Source organism: Populus nigra, chromosome 5 (assembly GCF_951802175.1).
Source record: "Populus nigra chromosome 5, ddPopNigr1.1, whole genome shotgun sequence".
Taxonomy (NCBI): Eukaryota; Viridiplantae; Streptophyta; class Magnoliopsida; order Malpighiales; family Salicaceae; genus Populus; species Populus nigra.
The window spans coordinates 20196467-20215288 of NC_084856.1; the positions used below are offsets into that span (position 1 = coordinate 20196467).

General features: G+C 33.2%; 3 protein-coding genes across 3 annotated transcripts; 2 read left to right on the forward strand and 1 right to left on the reverse strand.

The window, feature by feature from the left end:
- The first annotated feature begins 1343 nt into the window (after positions 1–1343).
- LOC133695284 (NAC domain-containing protein 82-like) lies at positions 1344–4687 on the forward strand. The gene is made up of 3 exons (XM_062117200.1): positions 1344–1591; positions 2466–3854; positions 4319–4687. The coding sequence occupies exons 2-3, from the start codon at positions 2835–2837 to the stop codon at positions 4502–4504; spliced, it is 1206 nt and encodes a 401-aa protein (XP_061973184.1). The 5' UTR covers positions 1344–1591; positions 2466–2834; the 3' UTR covers positions 4505–4687.
- Positions 4688–5778: 1091 nt separating this feature from the next.
- Positions 5779–6875, reverse strand: LOC133693372 (uncharacterized). The gene is made up of 3 exons (XM_062114575.1): positions 6688–6875; positions 6434–6496; positions 5779–5970 (listed from the first exon to the last, which is right to left on the reverse strand). The coding sequence occupies exons 1-3, from the start codon at positions 6784–6786 to the stop codon at positions 5842–5844; spliced, it is 291 nt and encodes a 96-aa protein (XP_061970559.1). The 5' UTR covers positions 6787–6875; the 3' UTR covers positions 5779–5841.
- A 5567-nt stretch (positions 6876–12442) lies between these two features.
- LOC133694938 (BTB/POZ domain-containing protein At2g13690) lies at positions 12443–16619 on the forward strand. Its single transcript, XM_062116625.1, has 2 exons — positions 12443–13359; positions 15427–16619. The coding sequence occupies exons 1-2, from the start codon at positions 12634–12636 to the stop codon at positions 16363–16365; spliced, it is 1665 nt and encodes a 554-aa protein (XP_061972609.1). The 5' UTR covers positions 12443–12633; the 3' UTR covers positions 16366–16619.
- The last annotated feature ends 2203 nt before the right edge of the window (positions 16620–18822 follow it).

Consider the following 18822-nt stretch of genomic DNA (forward strand, 5'->3'; position numbering starts at 1 on the left):
TTGATCTATAAATATTACTGATAGGGGGTGTTCGGAAATATTAATGACTTTATAGTAATTGTTTATATTAATAAATTTATAGTAATTGTTTTTTAAAGTTTTTTTAATTTGAAATGTATTAAAATAATATGTTTTTTATTTTTTAAAAAATTATTTTTAATATCAATATTTTAAAATAATTTAAAAACATTAAAAAATTAACTCTAAATAAAAAAAATTTAAATTTTTAGAAAATATATGGATAAAAATAGTTATTAAGATATTAAAAAAATTAAAAAAAATAATGGATCAAGATAGATCCCAATTACGGTTTTTTTATATATCAAAAAATAAAAATAAAAATAAAAAAACCTAATAAGCTATAAAGGTTTTTTTTTATAGAGAAAACCTAAGAAAACTAGGTAATGCATCAAAAAAAAGCAATAAAAATCATAAAGAGAAATATTGAAAGAACATACAATAGAATAATTCTTTATTTATAGAGAAAAATAAGCTTAATGACCAAGCAAACTTAGAGGGAAAAAAAAACTAGATTAAACAAGAAAAACACTAAATAAAAATAAATTATTTTTAGAACAATATTTTTCCTAAAACAAGAATTATTTTTTTGCCGATCCTGTTGCTTCTTGAATCAGCCTCCATAAAGTTCACGGCAACCTTTCCCAATTCTGGCTTGTCTTTTCTCCAAATTCGGTCCTTGATGCTCATCAAATGTTTGGATTTGATACCTGAATAATGAAATCTTGTAATTTGCCTCAGCTGTTCATAATTAATTAAGAATGTCTATTTTGATCGTAAGCAATATGATATCAACTCACTTTATTATTCCTTTTTATAATTATAATAAACTTCTTGTTACATTTTTTTTAAAGCGATCAAAAGAAAAATATTATCTTAAATTAAAGTGAATAACTTTTTCAAAAATCAAATCAAATAAAGATTTAATCTTGATATATAAAAACTAGCAAGTAGCATTAAAAAATTAGTTTTTTTTTCTCTTTCCTTTTCTATTTATCTATTAGCAATAGCTTGAGTATTATATAAAAAACAATTACAGTATATTTATTATAAAAGAGAGAAAGGAATATTCCAACAACTAGATTATAATATTGGGCGAAAATATATTAAAATATTTTTTATTTTTAATATTATTATTTTAAAAACATTAAAAACATTAATTTAATATTTTTTATATTAAATATATTTTTAAAACGCTTCAAAACAGGCTGAAACAACGCAAAACAGCCTAAAAACCGGCTGCTAAGGGCGATGTTTTATAAATATATATTATATATTGTTAGTATCTCCTCCTTAAAGTCAAAATTAGTGAGGTAATCCAACCAATCACAAGTCACAACACAAGGAAGGATTCTTAATCACGCCGTATTGCTAATTTAATTTAGTACCCCAAGCCCTCTCTCTCTCTCTCTCTCCCGCTCTCCACACATCCTCTCACCGTGTCTCGATAAAAGCCGACCGATCCTTACGTTTGTTTCCCTCTGCTTTTCCACACGTTATTGTTGTTGGCGCTCCACATTTCGGCGTCTCTCGCTCGCTCGCTCGCTCTTGATCACAGCTCCTCTCTCTTCGGGTACGATTTCTAGGGCTTCTTCATCCTCTATTTACTTCTATTGCGTGTCCTTTTTTGTTTGATTTCTCGCTAGGGTTTGTAGCCTTTTGGGGTTTGATGATTTTGAGCTGTTTGATTGAAATTTTCATCTTGTGTGTGCAATTTAGGGTTTTCTTTATGGGTTTTTGTTTTGCGGAGGAGCTGTGATTGTTTAGGTGTTAAAGATTGTGTTTTTGCGTGATGTTTTTTTTTTGGTGTGTGTGTTTTGGTTTAGGGTTTGATTTTGAAATCAACGTCTTGATTGTGCGATTTAGAGTTTTGTTTTTAATGGATTTTTGCTCTGTACGAGGTGTTTTGGTTCTTCAGATGTTGAGTTTGTGTTTTTGCGTAATGTCCTTTTTTTTCTTCTGTTTTTGTGGTTAATGTATTTGGTTTGTGTAATTTAGAGTTTGATTTGAGTTGTGTTTTATCTTGATCCAGCTGAGATTTTGTTTTTTCTAAAATGGGTTTGTCTTTTATTATTGTTGTTGCTGTTTTTGTTGTTTGATTTCAGCTGATTTTGATTGTCAATGTCACTATTGTGTGATTTAGGGTTTTTATTGGTCATTTTTATTTTGTATATTTAGATATTGTGCTTGTGAAGTGACTTAAGGTTATGTTTTTCTAAACTGGGCTGTCTCTGTGCTCTGAGTTTCAGCTGATTTTCAAACTATTTTATTGTTTGCTTGATTATTGTTTTGAGGTCCTTTGTGTGTGGTATTTTGCCTGTGACTTCATTGTTTTGCACGTTGTTTTTTTCTGGTTTGTCTTGATTGGAATAGAATCTGTCACGATTTGATATTTTGTTTTATACTTTTTTATTGGATTGGTGTGACTAATAGATTGTTTTATACAGGGTTTATATTGCACACCAAATGTCTTTAGATCTCTACAAGACAAAATCATCATTACTGAGGTGTGTTTTTGGGTTTATGAACCGGGGGAGGCTTTGGTGTTCTTGGAAGTTCTTATTCAGGCATTGGACTTGACCATTCAGCTCTTTGTTTTTCTTTTGACACAAGTGTGTCATTCTCGCTGCTTTCAACTTTTAGATTCATTGTTTGTGCAAAAGACAAAAAGTGTTAGTGTATTAGATTTTGCTACCTGCCTGGTAAGTGCTCTTCTTCAGGCACCATTGGTAGCTGCTCCTGAAGGATCACACAGTGCATTGTGATTTGGGTATTTTTTTTTCTCGCTTGCATTGACATTCTCTTGGATTTTCTCAATGGGGAAAAAAAGTTCATTGCCTCCTGGCTTTAGGTTCCATCCAACTGACGTGGAACTGGTTAAATATTATCTGAAGAGAAAAGTGCTGGGGAAGAAACTCCATTTTCAAGCAATTGCAGAGGTTGAGATTTATAAATATGCTCCATGGGATCTTCCAGGTAAATCTTGCTTGAGAACTGGGGATCTAAAATGGTACTTCTTTTGCCCTACAGAAAAGAAGTATGCTAGTGGGGTAAGAATGAAGCGTTCCACTGATATTGGGTATTGGAAAACCACTGGCAAGGATAGATCTATTCAGTACAAAAACGAAGTTGTGGGGATGAAAAAAACTTTGGTTTTTCATACTGGTAGGGCACCTAAGGGGGACCGAACAGACTGGGTCATGTATGAATATAGACTTGAAGAAATAGAGTTGGCTGACAAAGGAATTGCTCAGGATGGTTATGTACTCTGTGTGATATTCAAGAAGGGACCTGGCCCAAAAAATTGTGCACAATATGGAGAACCGTTTAAGGAGGAAGAATGGGATGATGATGATGATGATGATGATGAGGTGGAGGAAGTGAATTTCCATAAAGCTATTTTGCCTGCTGCCATGCATACACCAGCATTTATGTTGCCAAAGAACTCAAACACGTCTATTGCAATGAGCTCATATGTGCCAGAGAGCACATGCACTGGACTGCCTGTCTCATGTCCTTCCCAAACTCCAACAGCTTGCACAACCCTTCCTATGGTTTCTAGCAATGATGTTGCTTCCACAGAAGATCATCAGGTTGTGCATGAGTATGTGAATGGTGGTGAAGCTGATTCTTCTGCTGGCATTTCAGCAACAGCTTATCAACAACCAAGTAACCCAAAAGGTTCCATCCTAGCAAGCTCTAGCTCATATGTGCCAGAAAATATATGCTACCCTGCTTACATTCCTAGCATGGATGCTTCTCAAGTGGAAGCTCCTCAAATCATAGATAACGGTGGTGATCTTCTTTTGCCACTGGCTATCTTCGACAATACTGAGGTGTGTTATATGTCCCATTTAACTCAATGACACGCATGTAATTATTTGCTCTGATTTTGGCTTTGTGCTATACATGGTGGCGGGTGGAAATTGACTTGTGAATCTATCATGTGGATTGCTTCTTGTGTTTTAATTTGTGTAGTTCTTGGGACCTTGTTAACTATGTAAATAAATCTCGTTGATTTGTGTTGTTCTTGGGTTTTGCTTTGGGTAGTTATTAAGACATGGTTAATCAGTTGTTGTAATGTACCCAATTATTTTCTTGACTTTCTGCTCAGGTTGTGCATGAATACATTACTCGTTATTTGCTGTTCCATGGCCGCTGTAATATCTGAAATCTACCATCCCTCGTCTTGATTTTTCTTTGTTCTGTCTAATACATTTATACTTCAGTTTGTTTTTTCTTTGCGATTTTATTGACTCTTTTGTCTAACAACTTAAATGAAATTTGATTTGGATTCCAGAATGTTGGCTTTGGTGGGATTGCTGAGCCAGAGACTGACATATATCAGAACTTGGGAGACATTGCCTCTTCGGGAACTGGGGATTATATATCCAACTCCAAGTATTTGATGGATCTAACGCTCCTAGACAGTGATGTGGGCTTTTTGGAGCTGATGGATCTAGACACCCCACTCTATCATAGTTAATAAAAATGTAAATTTTGTAATGTCTTCTCTTTTTTTCCAAAAAAAAATGCTCACCGAGTTCGATAGAGTATTGATCCATTAATTCATACTTGTATGGCATGAATTGGTTTTAAATCATACTGTAAGTGATTATTTTAAACCTGTGTCGATTTGATGAAATCTAAATTTGATTATTCTTTAGAAGTCTTGAGTGTTAACTTATAGCAGCCTTTTATTTTTCAGCAAGCTTGTTTTTAATAGTTGGTTGCTGCATGGCTGATTTACAGAGGCCGAGTTGCCTTGATTCCAAGAAACACTGGCCATAGAGAAATCAATATGTGTGGACCTTTAAATTTGTGTGGACCTTTTCTTAGGCCCAGCAACATGTATTGATGATTTCACCATGATTGATTAGAAAAAATAAAAATAAAAATAAAAGGCTGTATAGTTTCATTTATCGTAGATCATCTAACAAGAGCACTGTGGAGTGCTATAGTGGATCCACGATGATTTTTTTAATTGTTCATGAGATACAGGAATGTTCAATTTAGTCTTTAAAGTTTGATTTTCTCAACTTTAATCCTTGTAGTTTTTCATTTTTACATTTCAATCCTTAAACTTTATTCTTCTCATATTTTAATCTCTTTTAAGTATTAAAAAAAGAGAGAAATAGTTGCAAAAAAAAAGGAGAGAGATTTAACATTTTAACCACAAGAAATGTCAATCTTATTATGAATCATCTTGCAGAGGAAAAATCAATAAAGATAGTTTGGACCTTTAATAATATATAAAAATATATAGATTGAAACTAATCCAATTTTATTTTCAGCTGATAGATTAATGAGTGTTTTGGAGTTGAAAATAAGATTATTTATATTTTTAAAATATTTTTTTTATTCTTAGACAAAAATATGTTGAAATATTTTATTTTTAAAAAAAAAGCGTAGTTCTTTTTAAAAAGTAGACCAGCAGAACTAAGTTTTCAAGCCCAGAAACTTCAAAGCTTTTTCCCTGGAGCCTGGCCTTTTATGCAAGTCCAAGCACCTAAGCTTGACTATTATGCTGACCCTTCCCTTCTTTTATATTTTTTTAATGAAAAAATTACAATTATATTTAAAGAATATAATAGTGTACTTTTAAATAAAATTAATGACATTGTTAGTAATTATTTTATAAATAATTATATATGAAACTAATATGTATAATTTTTTCAGTAAAATTTTAAATAAGAAAACAATATAAAATAAAAAAGGAGGCTGAATGAATTGAATATGTATAGATAGGTGGCCGATATAGGGAAAGGCAAAACTTGGATATTCATATTTACATTGTCATATGAAAAAGAGAATTAAAATCAATTAAAAAGGAGCAGATGCTATATCTCTTATCTCAGTCAGCTGCAGCTGCTCTAATTCTTCCACAGACTGCATTTCTCTGCTAATATCCTTCATTCTGTCTCCATTTCGTCCTCCCACGGGCTCCAAACCCTACAGTTTCGATAATTACATATAATATCCATAGTTTACCATACAATTCATACGCGATAAATTAATAATAATTACTGAAAAATCATATACACCAATAACAGTTACTAACACCCAGGAAAAAAAAAAGATGAAACATATAAAATCATCAGCGATTTAGCAGGTCAGGATTTCAATGAAAAATAATAATATTAAGCTTCTATTATTTAACATGGTATAGAAACTTTAATGAAAAAGCGATTAAAGATTTAAATCTCACCACTTTATTTTTTTCTAATGAATCAAGTTGGAAGAATAATATAAAATCATTTTGACACTTTATTTAAAAAGGTTGAAATAAAATCGTTAATTGGAAAATGTTAATTAGGGCTTGCATTCTTGTTATAATTATTATTCTGCAAAATGAAATGAAAAGCATGCAAATTGTAGATTATATAAATATGCACTTACTCAAGAGGTTATTTACCTCTGTAAATATACTCAATGCTTCTTCTATGCTCCTCGTATTCACCACATACAGAGCTGCCTCCTGTGATAAAAAATTTAACCTAATTTTAGCCTGCAATATCACCGAATATGAAATAACTCCGCCCTACCTAATCATCAATCCCACAAACATTCCTAACATAGAAGTGCTGCCTGAAGTGCTACAGTACCATCCAAGACCCTCTCCTTCAGATATATATACCTAAACTATGAAACATCCAACATATGCCTTACTCTAGCAAATTGGATTTGATCCATGGTCAGAGTCCTTGGCTCACTTTCTATTGATGATTTTCTTTGAATCCTCACCATGGCTGCATCACCTTCCATCATTCAGAGAGAGAGAGAGAGAGAGAGAGAGGCAGAGAGTGAAGCTCTATGAGCAGGGAAGGGGGCCTGCAGGATATGGTATTCTTGTGCAATACTGGACCTGCACGTAAGTGAAAAAGAGCGGCAAAATCTTTATACAGGTGAGGTGATACGTGGCTAGGGTTAGCTGTTGCACCGCCTAAAGTAACTTCTCGATGAGGAACCATCAAGATCCGACCACGTGGCAAGCTAGGGATCGTTGATGTGACACGTGTCAGTGATCATATCTCCGTCTCTTTTCAAGAAATCTTTTGGTCCCTATGTGTACTCGTAAGATTTTGGTTCAGTTTATTTTGGTTTAGTTACGTGTTCCTTATGGTACGGAAACCAATAAAAAAGGGCCACGATCTATGACCTAATTGGTAGGTGTCGGAAACACTGTGACGACCAGAAACAACAAATTAAAAGCAAACCCGATACGTGTAGAGACATTATTTTCATGGATATTTCTCCATTATTCAACATGTTCATCCTTCAATCAAGGGATGCAAGAAAAGCAAAGAATCCAGCAAGGTACGAGAGAATAAATTTATCATCTTGTCTTGGCACTCTTTTCATATATATATATATATATATGTATGTGTGTGACATTTATATGACGTAAGACATCCAGAAGATTATTTCATGTTTGTTCATATTATATCTCCTCCTTCATAAACTCTTGAAATTACCATTTTAGATTAATCTTTTTATCTCTTTTGTAAGTGAATGATATTTTTCTCAATAGTGTGGATCATGGTGAAAAAAACATAATTTATTAGGGTTCAACCTTGTATTTAAACCACTTTTCATTGAAGATGAATATTGCATGAAGTCAATTTTTGATAGTAATCAATACATCAACACGTGTCATTGTAAAAAATGTGGTCAAGAACTCGAAAAATATCAAATAATCACATATGTATCCCTTGGTGTTTTTTTTAGATGCTCTCGTTAGAAATTAATAGTGTAATGGAGACTCTTTCTTTATAGAAACATGGTGATATTATTTAGTCACGTTAGCTTCTCTTACTCTAATGTAATTTTTTTTTGGATGGTGAGTTTTTGATCTATGTTGATTTTGCAAAACAAGTCCCGTAGGGAACGAGACATACTATAGCACTTAGGTAAGTATTTGAATTTGTTTAATCAAGTAACAAGCATATAGAAACTCAAGATGATTAAATAAAATTTTTTTGTGTGTAGAGAACAAATGTTAAGTGTAATGTTGTTTAGATCAATCCTCTTCTTTCTTTCCAGAAACATAGAGTATATAATTTTAAAAAATATTTAAAAATTAAATATATTGTGCAATTCACCATAAAACAAGAAAGGTGGCAATTTTCTTTCATGGTAATTTCCACCATGCACCTATATCTGAAGTGTAAAATAAAAAAGTGAAATAGAATAGAGAGAGAGGAAAAAAAAAAGGCTAACTCATTTAAGCCATGACTCAATTAAGCTAAAATAACACAACCCGACCGAGCTTAGGATAAAAAAAACATGTTTGGAAGTATAGTTATAATTATAATTATTTTTTAAAGTATTTTTTACTTGAAAATATATTAAAATAATATTTATTTTATTTTTTAAAAATTATTTTTAACATTAGCGTATCAAAATGATCTAAAAATATTAAAAAAATATTAATTTGAAATAAAAAATTTTAAATTTTTCCAAAAATATTTTTAAAATATAAAAATAAAAAAGGCAAAAACCTAGTTGGACCTCCTAACCAAACTTCATTATATATATATATATATATAAAGTGATTTTTTTTACCTAACAGGTTACAACAGAACCAGTCAGTTGGAATTTGGGCCTTGAAATGCTGACCAACCACAAAATTAGTTGGTAGCCTTTAAACAACTGACAGGGGCAAAGATAAAGAAAAATATTGATGGTTATGAATGTATTTAAAGAATATAATGTATATACAATATCTGTGATAATTTCACTCCCTTTATTATTATTATTATTTTTACCAGAGACTGTCTCAGAATCTCTATTTTCTTAACCATGGAGAATATCGTAGTAACACTTATATGAGAAGCTATTTAAAACTGTTTTTAAGAGTAATTTTTATTTAAAAATATCTTTACATAATTTGTATTATTGTTTTAAACTTATTTATAACATCAACATGTTAAATTAATTAAAAATTAAAAAACTTTTTAATAAAAAACAAACACACAGACAAACACCTGCCAAACTGGAGCTGTTCTTTCCCGCTGTCCCGTCGACGTCATGCATGAATGGGTTTTGGGTCAGCTTTGGAGAGGACACAAGGGATCTGCAAAATCTTTCCTTTTCATTTTTGATTTGACTGCTCGTGTCGTTTGTTTCCACTTTCGTGATTTAATTTGTCGGCCAAACATTAAAGAAATAACTTAAAAATAAACACAAGAAATTTGGCTTCCTTCTCGGTAAATGTTACTGTATCAATACCATGGTTTTGGTTGTTATTTACGGTAGAATTGGTTGTTTTTTAAAATATTTTTAATATTAAAATAATATTTTTTTATTTTTTAAAAATTATTTTTAATATTAACACATCAAAATCTTTAATTTATTTCTTAATTTATATTCATATACTTTTCAGGCTGGGTCATGTAATTATTAATTTTATCACAACAACTAGATTATACGATGTTAATTGAGTTAGAATTCAACCCCCTAACTATTAAAATCAATTCAAAATAAACATGGATTTACTGTGCTAACCCGCTCAATCGGATTGAATTTAAAAACTATTTCTCTGTCGAGTTTCGAAACAGAACTTTTATAGTCAGCATGATCTTGTGAACAACGAAATCTCTAGTCAAGAAAGGGAAAACAAGAGATTTAAAGACAAAAAACACGAAAAGGGTGAGGATACTTTTGGGTATGCTGGCATTTAGCTTAGTTCATATCAATCTAATCACCTTAGGCATTTATTAATCGGTGAACACAAAACTCAGTCAAAGCTACTGTGTGTCCAACATTATGACGTAATTTTTTAAAAAAAAATATATTAAAATAATTTTTTATTTTTACCTTCTGTATTAACATATTAAAATATTAAAAAAATAGAAGCTCCTAGTCAGTTTCATACATATTGTTTTACCTATAATATCGTTTAGTGGTGGTGAACCTTTCTTCTTTTTCTTTTCTTATTCTCTCTCCTCCCTAAAAATTATAGCTTGATTTTTTTTATTATTAATATTTCAATTTTAGTCTTTATTCTTTCTATTTCTATTTTTTTTCTTGGCTATTTTATAGAAGTTTTATTTGTTTTTAATTTTATCATTCAATCTTAATTTATCATCTATTATTTTTGCTTTCAATTTGGTCTTTATTCTTTTGATTTCTAGTTTTTTTCCTTGGTCTTTTTGTAAAAGTTTTATTGGTTTTCAATTTTATCATTCAATCTTAATTTATCATCTATTATTTTTGCTTTTAATTTGGTCTTTATTCTTTTGATTTCTAGTTTTTTTCCTTGGTCTTTTTGTAAAAGTTTTATTGGTTTTCAATTTCATCATTCAATCTAAATTTATGGTTTATTATGTTTTTCAATCTGGTCCTTGTTCTTTTAATTTTTTCTAGGCTTTTTGTCGAATTTATTTTTCCTTTTAATCTCACCCTTCAATTTCAGTCCTGTTGTTCAATTGAGTTTTTCTTTTCAATTTAACCATCTAATCAAATATAAATTTACCTTTATTTTAATTTTGATTCTTATTATTTTAATTGCTATTTGTTTTGTTTTGAATTCTTTTGTATAGTTGAAATTATTTTTCAATTCTATTCTTTAACATTTGATTAATTGATAATTAAGTTTTATAATTTTTTTCATATAGGGTGTTTCCGGTATAATAATTGAGATAACAAGTTTGAAAAGTTAACAAAGGTTAATTTTGATCTTTGAAAAAAAATAGGTTCTATAATTTTCATTGTTTTTTCCCTACCAGATTATCATATTTTCACGACCTAAGTCATGAGCTTGGTGAAATAACTCATGTTGGCTAGGTCCTAATGATTGGAGTTATAAGTTTCCCACGCTAACTCGGATTGACTAAAACCAGTTTTTTTAGATCCTTTATTTTATCCAATTTTATCGTTATACATTTAATGATCTGGAAATTGAGTTGCATTTTTTGTTTCCTTTTGAAAAAATATTATTTTCTTGGTTATCGTAATCATTTTTTTTTAATTTGATCTATCTATTGTTGTTTTTTTTATTACCTAATTAAAATAAAATCAACTTATTTAACATAATCATGTTTATAATTCAAATAGTGAATTCTTCTTCCTTATTTGAAACGTGTTTACGGTAACTGGATATTATTTTTCATACAGAAACAATCAGTCCCATGGGACAGTGCGAGTCCATAGCTAATGTATACTTCAGCCACTTTATACTAAATCCTTCATTAGTCAATTTTAAATAAACATTTTTTTACGGGGATTACAATTCACCCGATTCATTGTGTATTTTATGTAATTAGATACGGTAAATTCAGATTTTTATCTGACTTGACCACGAGGTAGATGTGGGCTTACCCAACCCGGTCCACCCGGTTTTTTAACCTTTTTATTTTATTTTATAGATATGTCATTTTATCTTTCAAAACAGCAGACAAGCATTTATCTTATTATTTACGAAGTATTTTTATGATTTCATGCATGGATTTAAAATTTTAAAGTTACTTTACAGGTTTACGATTTATAAATAAAAATATATTTTGTTTTTTTAGAACTCGACTTTATCTTTTAATAATTAATTTTAAAATAAAAAAATCAAGCGTACTCAGTGGGTACTCGTCAGTCGTCCGGTAAAGAAAGTTTTCCGATTAAACTGAATTGTTGCGAAGACATGTAATAAATTTAGACATTTCAAAATTAAGCTCCAACCCCAACCCTAGCCATTCATAGCCTCGTGGACATATAAAGAGAATATTTTTTTTTTTCGAATACTGAATCTAAATTTGAACTGAAGGAAGCCAAACCACCAAACTTACTATTAAGATAGTTAAAGTATAATAACCCATCAACAACCTTTTCTCAGTGTTCATCAACAAAAGTTTTGGAAAAAAAAGAAGAATGTTTTATAAAAACAAAACAACAAAACACCCTTTCTAGCTTATATCTCATGCCGTGTTTGTTTTTGTGATTTGACGATGTTTTTAAAATTTTTTAAATTAAACACTTTTACTAGTTTATATTTCTGATCGTATTTGTTTTTGTTTTAAATTATTATTTTTTGATTTTTTAAATTATTTTGATGTTATAGTATTAGAAATAAATGTTTTAATTTTTCTTGTTTTAAATTATTAATTTTTGATTTTTTAAATTATTTTGATGTTATAGTATTAGAAATAAATTTTAAAAAATAAAAAATATTATTTTAATATATATTTTTTAAAAAACACAGCCTCCTTTCCTCTCATCCGCAACCAGCCAAAAAAAGAAAAGAAAAGAAAAGAAAAAGAAAAGCCTACAGCTCATTCCCTGCCTCCTTAATCAAGCATCAATCAATCTTCGTTAAACCCACTTATCTTTCTGCTTTATCAACCTTTTCTTACTTCTACTTTGAACAAGAATAAAATTTATATATATTAAAAAAAAACAAAAAACACAAAAACTGGCATCGACAGAATATATTCAACCTTCGCCATTCCCAAGAACCAAACTAAAAACAAAAAAATAAATCTCTTTTTAAATAAATAAATAAAAGTAAATTGAAGGGCTGGAAACAGGTATCTTTCAGAGACACCCAATCCTTCTCTTCCCTCACTCCTCAATCCTACCCTCTCTCTGTATGGCTTGACCCGCTCTATCACTCAGTACTGAATCATGGCCCAGTCCAATCACACAAGGCAATGCTCTACTTCCCACCCTCGTCGCCGGAGATCTTCTTGGTGTTGTTCCTTCGCTGTACAGCCTTCAAGCCCAGAGAACCGTCCCTTCACAAAACCCGCTTTCCGCAAGAACAGGAAACCCGATAGTTCGGTCTCTAAGCCTGGCCCCTACTCGGTCCCCAACTCACCCAAACCCGGGTTAAATTTCGTGGGTCGGATCGACCCGAGAAGAATTCTCTCTCCAGGCCGCGTCTCGCCTATTGATTCGGATCCTACTGCCGACACGACCCGAGATATCATACCCGACCCGTCACCTCAGGTGGATTTGAGCTCGAAATCGAGATCCGAATCTTTCAGGGGAAGGAGTGAGAGGAGGTCGTTTTCGGATACGGGGTCAGATTCGGGTCGGGGCGTTTTTGATGTGAGGCTGAATTTGAGAGGGAGGAATGGTGGGGGTTTAGTGTTGGAGCTGAATTCGGAGGTCTTGATTGCAAATTCAGAAGTTTTTGCGGGTTCGATTTGCGAATATCGAAAAAAACTGGGGTCGAAATGTAATAGTAACGAGGATGATGGTAATTTGTCAAGAAAGATTTGTAGAATTGAAGTGCCTGATGTGGAGAATTTGGGAATTTTTAGGGACACAATTGAGTTGATGTTTGAAGAGGATATTGCTAAAAGGTTACTCAAGATTGGGGCTTATAGAGCCATTGGCATACTCGAGGTTAGTTGCTGCTGCTTCCTTTTCTTTTCTTTTTAATTTGAAGATTTTAGTTGGGTGCTGTCTCTATTAACGCTGGAGGAGAAATTTTTTTTATGTTTTTTTGATTTAGGGGCTTTGGATCACTTAAGTTTGTGTAGTTACAGGAATTGCTGTGAATAGTTGTGCCATGACTGTTTAACCTCAGTTATTTGTACATGACATGTGCTTGTGGTCAAGCGTAAGGATGCTATGGAGGCACTTGTGTATGTCATGCACGGATGGTTGAGATTGGACTGTTACATCAATGGCAAATGTTCAAAGCATTCCTCGCAGGCTTATATCTTAATCCTGCTTTGTATCGATGCAATACCATTGCTCTACAAGAGCTAGAATAGTAGTATCCGATTTTAATTTAGAGTAATGGATAGGTTAAGGTGGCAGTTGGATAAGGGTTTTGAGCAGTTGTGACATCGTTGTCGTTGTTTGTGCATGACTTGAGTATATGAACTGGTGGGATTCCCAGGTGCATGCCCGTGTCATACACGGGCAATTGAGATTGAACAATCACATTGATTGCAACTGTTAACAGTTTCCTTTGTGTGCTTTCTGGAATACCTGATAATCTTGAATAGATGGTTAAGATAAACAGTGAGCTAAGTGCTCCTCAATTTTTTTCACTGCATAGAGTTGTTCTCAAGGAATCAATGAACATTTTGGGCAGGCTTTGCAACAAGCGCATTATGAGTTCTGAGAAATAGCTCATGATATTATGGGGACAGAATTGTGGGCTGGGTTATAGATTTAGTTGTCTGTATGAACTGCAAGGCATGTGACATAGCAAAATAATTTCTCAAACATACCTTGTCTCTTGTTCAAGTACATTTTGTTTTATCATTCATTGTCGATTACTGGATGTGTTAAAGAGTAAACGGGGGAGAGGGCCTTATTGACTGTCTACTTTGCAATTGACTTATAATTCATGGTGCCTTTGAACATGTTTTTTATCTTATACTTTTGAATAGAAAAGAATTTGTAAATAATGTTACATAATCAAGTTAGAGAATTTTTTTTCTTGGCTTTAAATATTTTGCAGACAATCTGTTTTTAAGCATCATGCCATGAGTTGGAAGAAAATGATTTATGCAACTGATCCTAATTTATCAGAGATTGAGATACAGTATAACAGAGTTGACAATTACTCATTCCTCACTAAGACACAACACACACATGCATGTATGCTCATAGACATGTACAATTCACTTTTTGCAAGGGACCCTACCTAATCCCTTCTTCATATTCTTCCATATAGATATACTAGATGGAAATTGAGTCTGCAATCATTTCTGAGGATTCTTGAAGTGTGTGTTTGGTATTATAGGAGCAGTCACAAACTTTTCATCCTAATTGGAAAAGCATCAATATGAAACTTTTCCAATTTGATTGGTAAAGAAAACCCGAGATTTTTTGTCATTGCAACCACAATGTCACACACCAACAAAATTGTTTCTGCTCATCATTTTTATAACAGGAGTCGTCTTTAGAACCACTTCTGTGAAAACATTTCTCATATAAAGAGATCAAAGAAAGATCAGTTGATGCATTTTTCTTTTTAACCTATTTTAGAGGCATTATTATTTAGGAGTTGAATTCATAGATTATGCTAGGTGGGATAACTTAAAATGGGTAAAATGGGTGATGTATTTGAGCATCGGCTCAATGTCACTGGGGCTGCTAGATTTGAATAAAATAGCAAAAGGTTATCAACAAGATTCACATCTTGTAGTTTAATGGCTATCGACATTGTGTCAATGATCAAAGTGTCGAGTTGTAGCAAACACCCATTATTATGATCTTCAACTTCTTGTACTGTGCTCTCCCCTTTTCTAGATTATTACACAGCCTGGCATTAGAAAAATGATTGCTCACATTAATTACCATAACATAGAAAAGTTTACAGTACAAGGGCTTAGATTTTGTCTGTTGTAGCCACATATTGAAGAACTCAAATGAGGATGAGTTTTACTGACAGTCCCTTTGTCTTTATCCATTTGCTTATTGATCTAACAAGATCTTTTGAAACTATTGCAGGTATCAGCTGGCATCATGTTTACTAAAGGTGTTTTGTCTTGTTTGAAATACCTTGAGGCTGTTCCTTGGACGGAGGAAGAAGAGGACAAACTTAGGAATCTATTTACAGTGTTTAAATTTGATGAGACCACAACTCGAGATATTTTGGCTAGACTCCACTTGCTTAGTTCAGAAGATTCTCAACAAAATCTAGCTAGGCAGCTTGTTTGGTCTATTACTACTTGTGCCGATGCCAACGCAAGAAATGAACTGAAGTCATTAGTTAAGGGTCTCCTTTGCAAAAGTTCAGTGTATGAGAAGGATCAACATGATCTCACCAAGGAGGATCTTTATGATGTTTGTCATTCCTGTTTAGGTTCGATGGTCAGCCTCATGGAGGAAGCCTCTGATATCATACCCCAAGGGACAGTGGTGAAAAAGGAAACGAGTAAGCCCTTGATTGGACGCATCTCCAGACAGGTTGATAACATCATTTGGCTGCTGGAAATCCTCCTTGATCGTCAGATTGGTGAGGAGTTTGTGGGAATGTGGGCAGATCAAGTGGACTTGCTAAAAATGCATGAGAGTACATCTCCGATGGTTAGATACGAGCTCAGCCGGGTTTCTGCAATTTTATTTATTGCAATGGGAACAAGAAAATTGCATTGCCGCTCAGAAGCAAGAGCAGCGCTTCTCCAGGCATGGTTTGGCCCAATGCTACTGGACTTCGGTTGGTTACAGAGATGTAAAAAAGGGCTGGACATGAAAGCATTAGAAGAAGCCATGGGTCAGACACTCCTTACACTTCCTATGAAGCAGCAGTATATGTTGTTCACAGAATGGTTTGGGTATTTCTCCAAGCATGGTACTGAATGTCCCAATCTCAGCAAAGCCTTCCAGATCTGGTGGCGTCGTTCATTTCTGAGAGGGTCAGAAACTCACGCAATTGAATCCAGGTAATAGGTGTCTCTTGTCATTGCCTACCCCTGTAACCTTTGTGGTCGTGTATGCTGAGGGGTTCTGAAAATTAGGAACTGAATAATGTATATCTTGATGTAGAATCGTTGTAGTAGTGGTTAGAGCATTAAGTGACAAGATATTTTATTTTTTTGCTAAATTTATTTTAACCTTCATCCACTATAAATTATTTTGTGAAAAATATTTTCATGAGGAAAACAAGAGTTATTTGAAGGAATATATTTTTCTATAATTTATATTGTTTTTTTGCATATAAATTATAATATTTATGATAAAAATGATGGTAGTCATGATGGCAGCATTCAAGATTATAATGGTACAGTAATAGATTCAAGACTATAATGATGATTGTTGTTTAGTGGCAATGATGATTATAATGCTATAGTAATAGAATGATGATTGTTGTTTAGCGCCAACGACAATAATGAAGAAATGAAAATCGCGATCTTTTCTCCATTTATATTTTCTGAAAAGCCTCTATCCAGTAACGGTGAATACTTGAATTTGAAAGGAGTTCACGGATTCAAAAGCTTCCTTCCCTCTCAGCAATTCAAGTTAAATGCCCCATTACAAGTTGGGGCCGGAGCATCCTTCTTCGCAGTGGCAACTCGTTTAAATCTTACGACTCCCTTGGTTCTGTTAACTACTAATTATTACTCTTAACTTCAGAGATATATCCACATGCATGTTAAAATAAATTAAATAAATAAAACGTGTAAGAAAATTCATGATATTATGTTATAAAAACATTAAAACTTAAAAATATCCACAAAAATTATAATGAAATCCAAGAATTATCTTCTAGGACGTAATGATGAAAGCACCCTCTTCCCATGCATGCCCTATGCTTCGCCAATGTTCCTTCCAAGGAATTGCTATATGAACAATGAACTTGCTAGAGAAAGCATACGACAGACTTCGGTGGAGCTTTATTCATGAAACCTTATACCTAGCAGGGCTTCCTGACAGTTTGGTTGGTGTTATAATGAAGTGCATAACAAAATCTTCCATAAAGCTTTTGTGGAATGGGGATACTACCGAGAGTTTTGTTACATCGAAAGAAATTCGTCATGGGGACCCTCTCTCACCTTGTATTTTTGTTCTTAGCATTGGAAGATTAGCCCATCTTATCTTAAAAGCCGTTGAAAAGAGTTAACTGGGAACCTTTTAAGGTGGCTGGAAATGGTCTCTAAAAGTAAAAGTGTTCCTAGGAGAACAGGGCTGGAGTAGATGTATGGGTTTTCAATGGACTCATAATCTTGGGAAGATACCCTGGAGTTCCTTTAATCCCAGAGAAGGGTCACTAAAAGTACTTGTGGAGATATCGTGGATAGAGTGAACCGAAGATTAGCCTCAAGAAGAACTAAACAATTATCCTTTGCTGGTCTTACTTTTAGTAATTCAGTTTTAGCTTCACTTCCTATGTTTACTACGCAGACCACTACGATATTAGATACCTAAGGAGGTTTGTGAGATGATTGATAAACCTTGGCAGGGGATTTATTTGGGGTGATTCTAAACAAAGTAGAAAAATCCGAATGGAAAACTATTTGCCAGCCGAGGAACATAGGAGTGCGGAATCTCAATGAAGTTAGCTTGGGGTGCTGTGACAAGCAAAGAGGCATTGTGGGTTAAAATTAGTACTTTTACGAAGGGTACGAGGGTTTCTCTCTCTCTTTTACATGTATTTCAATTAATTTTTTAAAATTTTAAAATTAATGACAAGTCTTAATGAACTTGAACTCGTAATTTCTAAGAACAGTACCTGACCAATTAGATTAAAAATTCAGGTGGAGTATCTCACTCGTGTTGGCATGTGAGACTAGCGCGGGAAGTTGTGATGAAGAGTAGGTTTTGGGTAGTGGGAAATGGGCAAAAAGTGACATTTTGGTTAGATATCTGGGTGGATAATTTTACCATCATGCTGCCAGGAGATGTTTGGCCAGTGAATTGTCAATGCAATTGTATCCATTTGCCCCCTCTCCCCTGACAATGGTCATCGTCATCTGCTTTTTTTGGTCACATGGTGACAGAAATTCTCTCTCTTAAATCAGCTTGCTCTTGCTTGGAGAGTGGTAATCAATTTTGGAACCCTAAGGACAAGGTATGGGATTTAGTTTGGAAGTGGAGAGGGCCACAGCGCATTAAGACGTTTCTTTGGTTGGCAGTCCATAATGGTTTTCTTACAAATGGGCAAAGATTTCATAGAAAGTTAACTGCAAATGTTAGCTGTATTTTATGCTCTGATAGTGCTGAGACTACTCTGCATGTCTTATTAAGAGACTGTTCTGCAGCCATGCCTTCATGGTTTGGAGGATTGAGACGCAGTATTTGGGGTCTTGGCATGAAACAAGTGGAGTTGGCATGACGATAAGGTATCTCATCCCAGAGCCAACACTCATTTGAACCATGAAGGCGGCTTGGAGGTCTTTTGGCGCG

What these genes read in the sequence shown, in the direction of transcription:
- LOC133695284 (XM_062117200.1), top strand. Translation starts at nt 2,835, where the DNA reads ATGGGGAAAAAAAGTTCATTGCCTCCTGGCTTTAGGTTCCATCCAACT. An exon ending in CTATCTTCGACAATACTGAG is followed by an intron (nt 3,855 to 4,318) that starts GTGTGTTATATG and finishes TTTGGATTCCAG; the next exon opens with AATGTTGGCTTTGGTGGGAT.
- LOC133693372 (XM_062114575.1), bottom strand. Translation starts at nt 6,786, where the DNA reads ATGATGGAAGGTGATGCAGCCATGGTGAGGATTCAAAGAAAATCATCA. An exon ending in ATCAAATCCAATTTGCTAGA is followed by an intron (nt 6,497 to 6,687) that starts GTAAGGCATATG and finishes TTTTTATCACAG; the next exon opens with GAGGCAGCTCTGTATGTGGT. An exon ending in CATTGAGTATATTTACAGAG is followed by an intron (nt 5,971 to 6,433) that starts GTAAATAACCTC and finishes TCGAAACTGTAG; the next exon opens with GGTTTGGAGCCCGTGGGAGG.
- LOC133694938 (XM_062116625.1), top strand. Translation starts at nt 12,634, where the DNA reads ATGGCCCAGTCCAATCACACAAGGCAATGCTCTACTTCCCACCCTCGT. An exon ending in GAGCCATTGGCATACTCGAG is followed by an intron (nt 13,360 to 15,426) that starts GTTAGTTGCTGC and finishes AAACTATTGCAG; the next exon opens with GTATCAGCTGGCATCATGTT.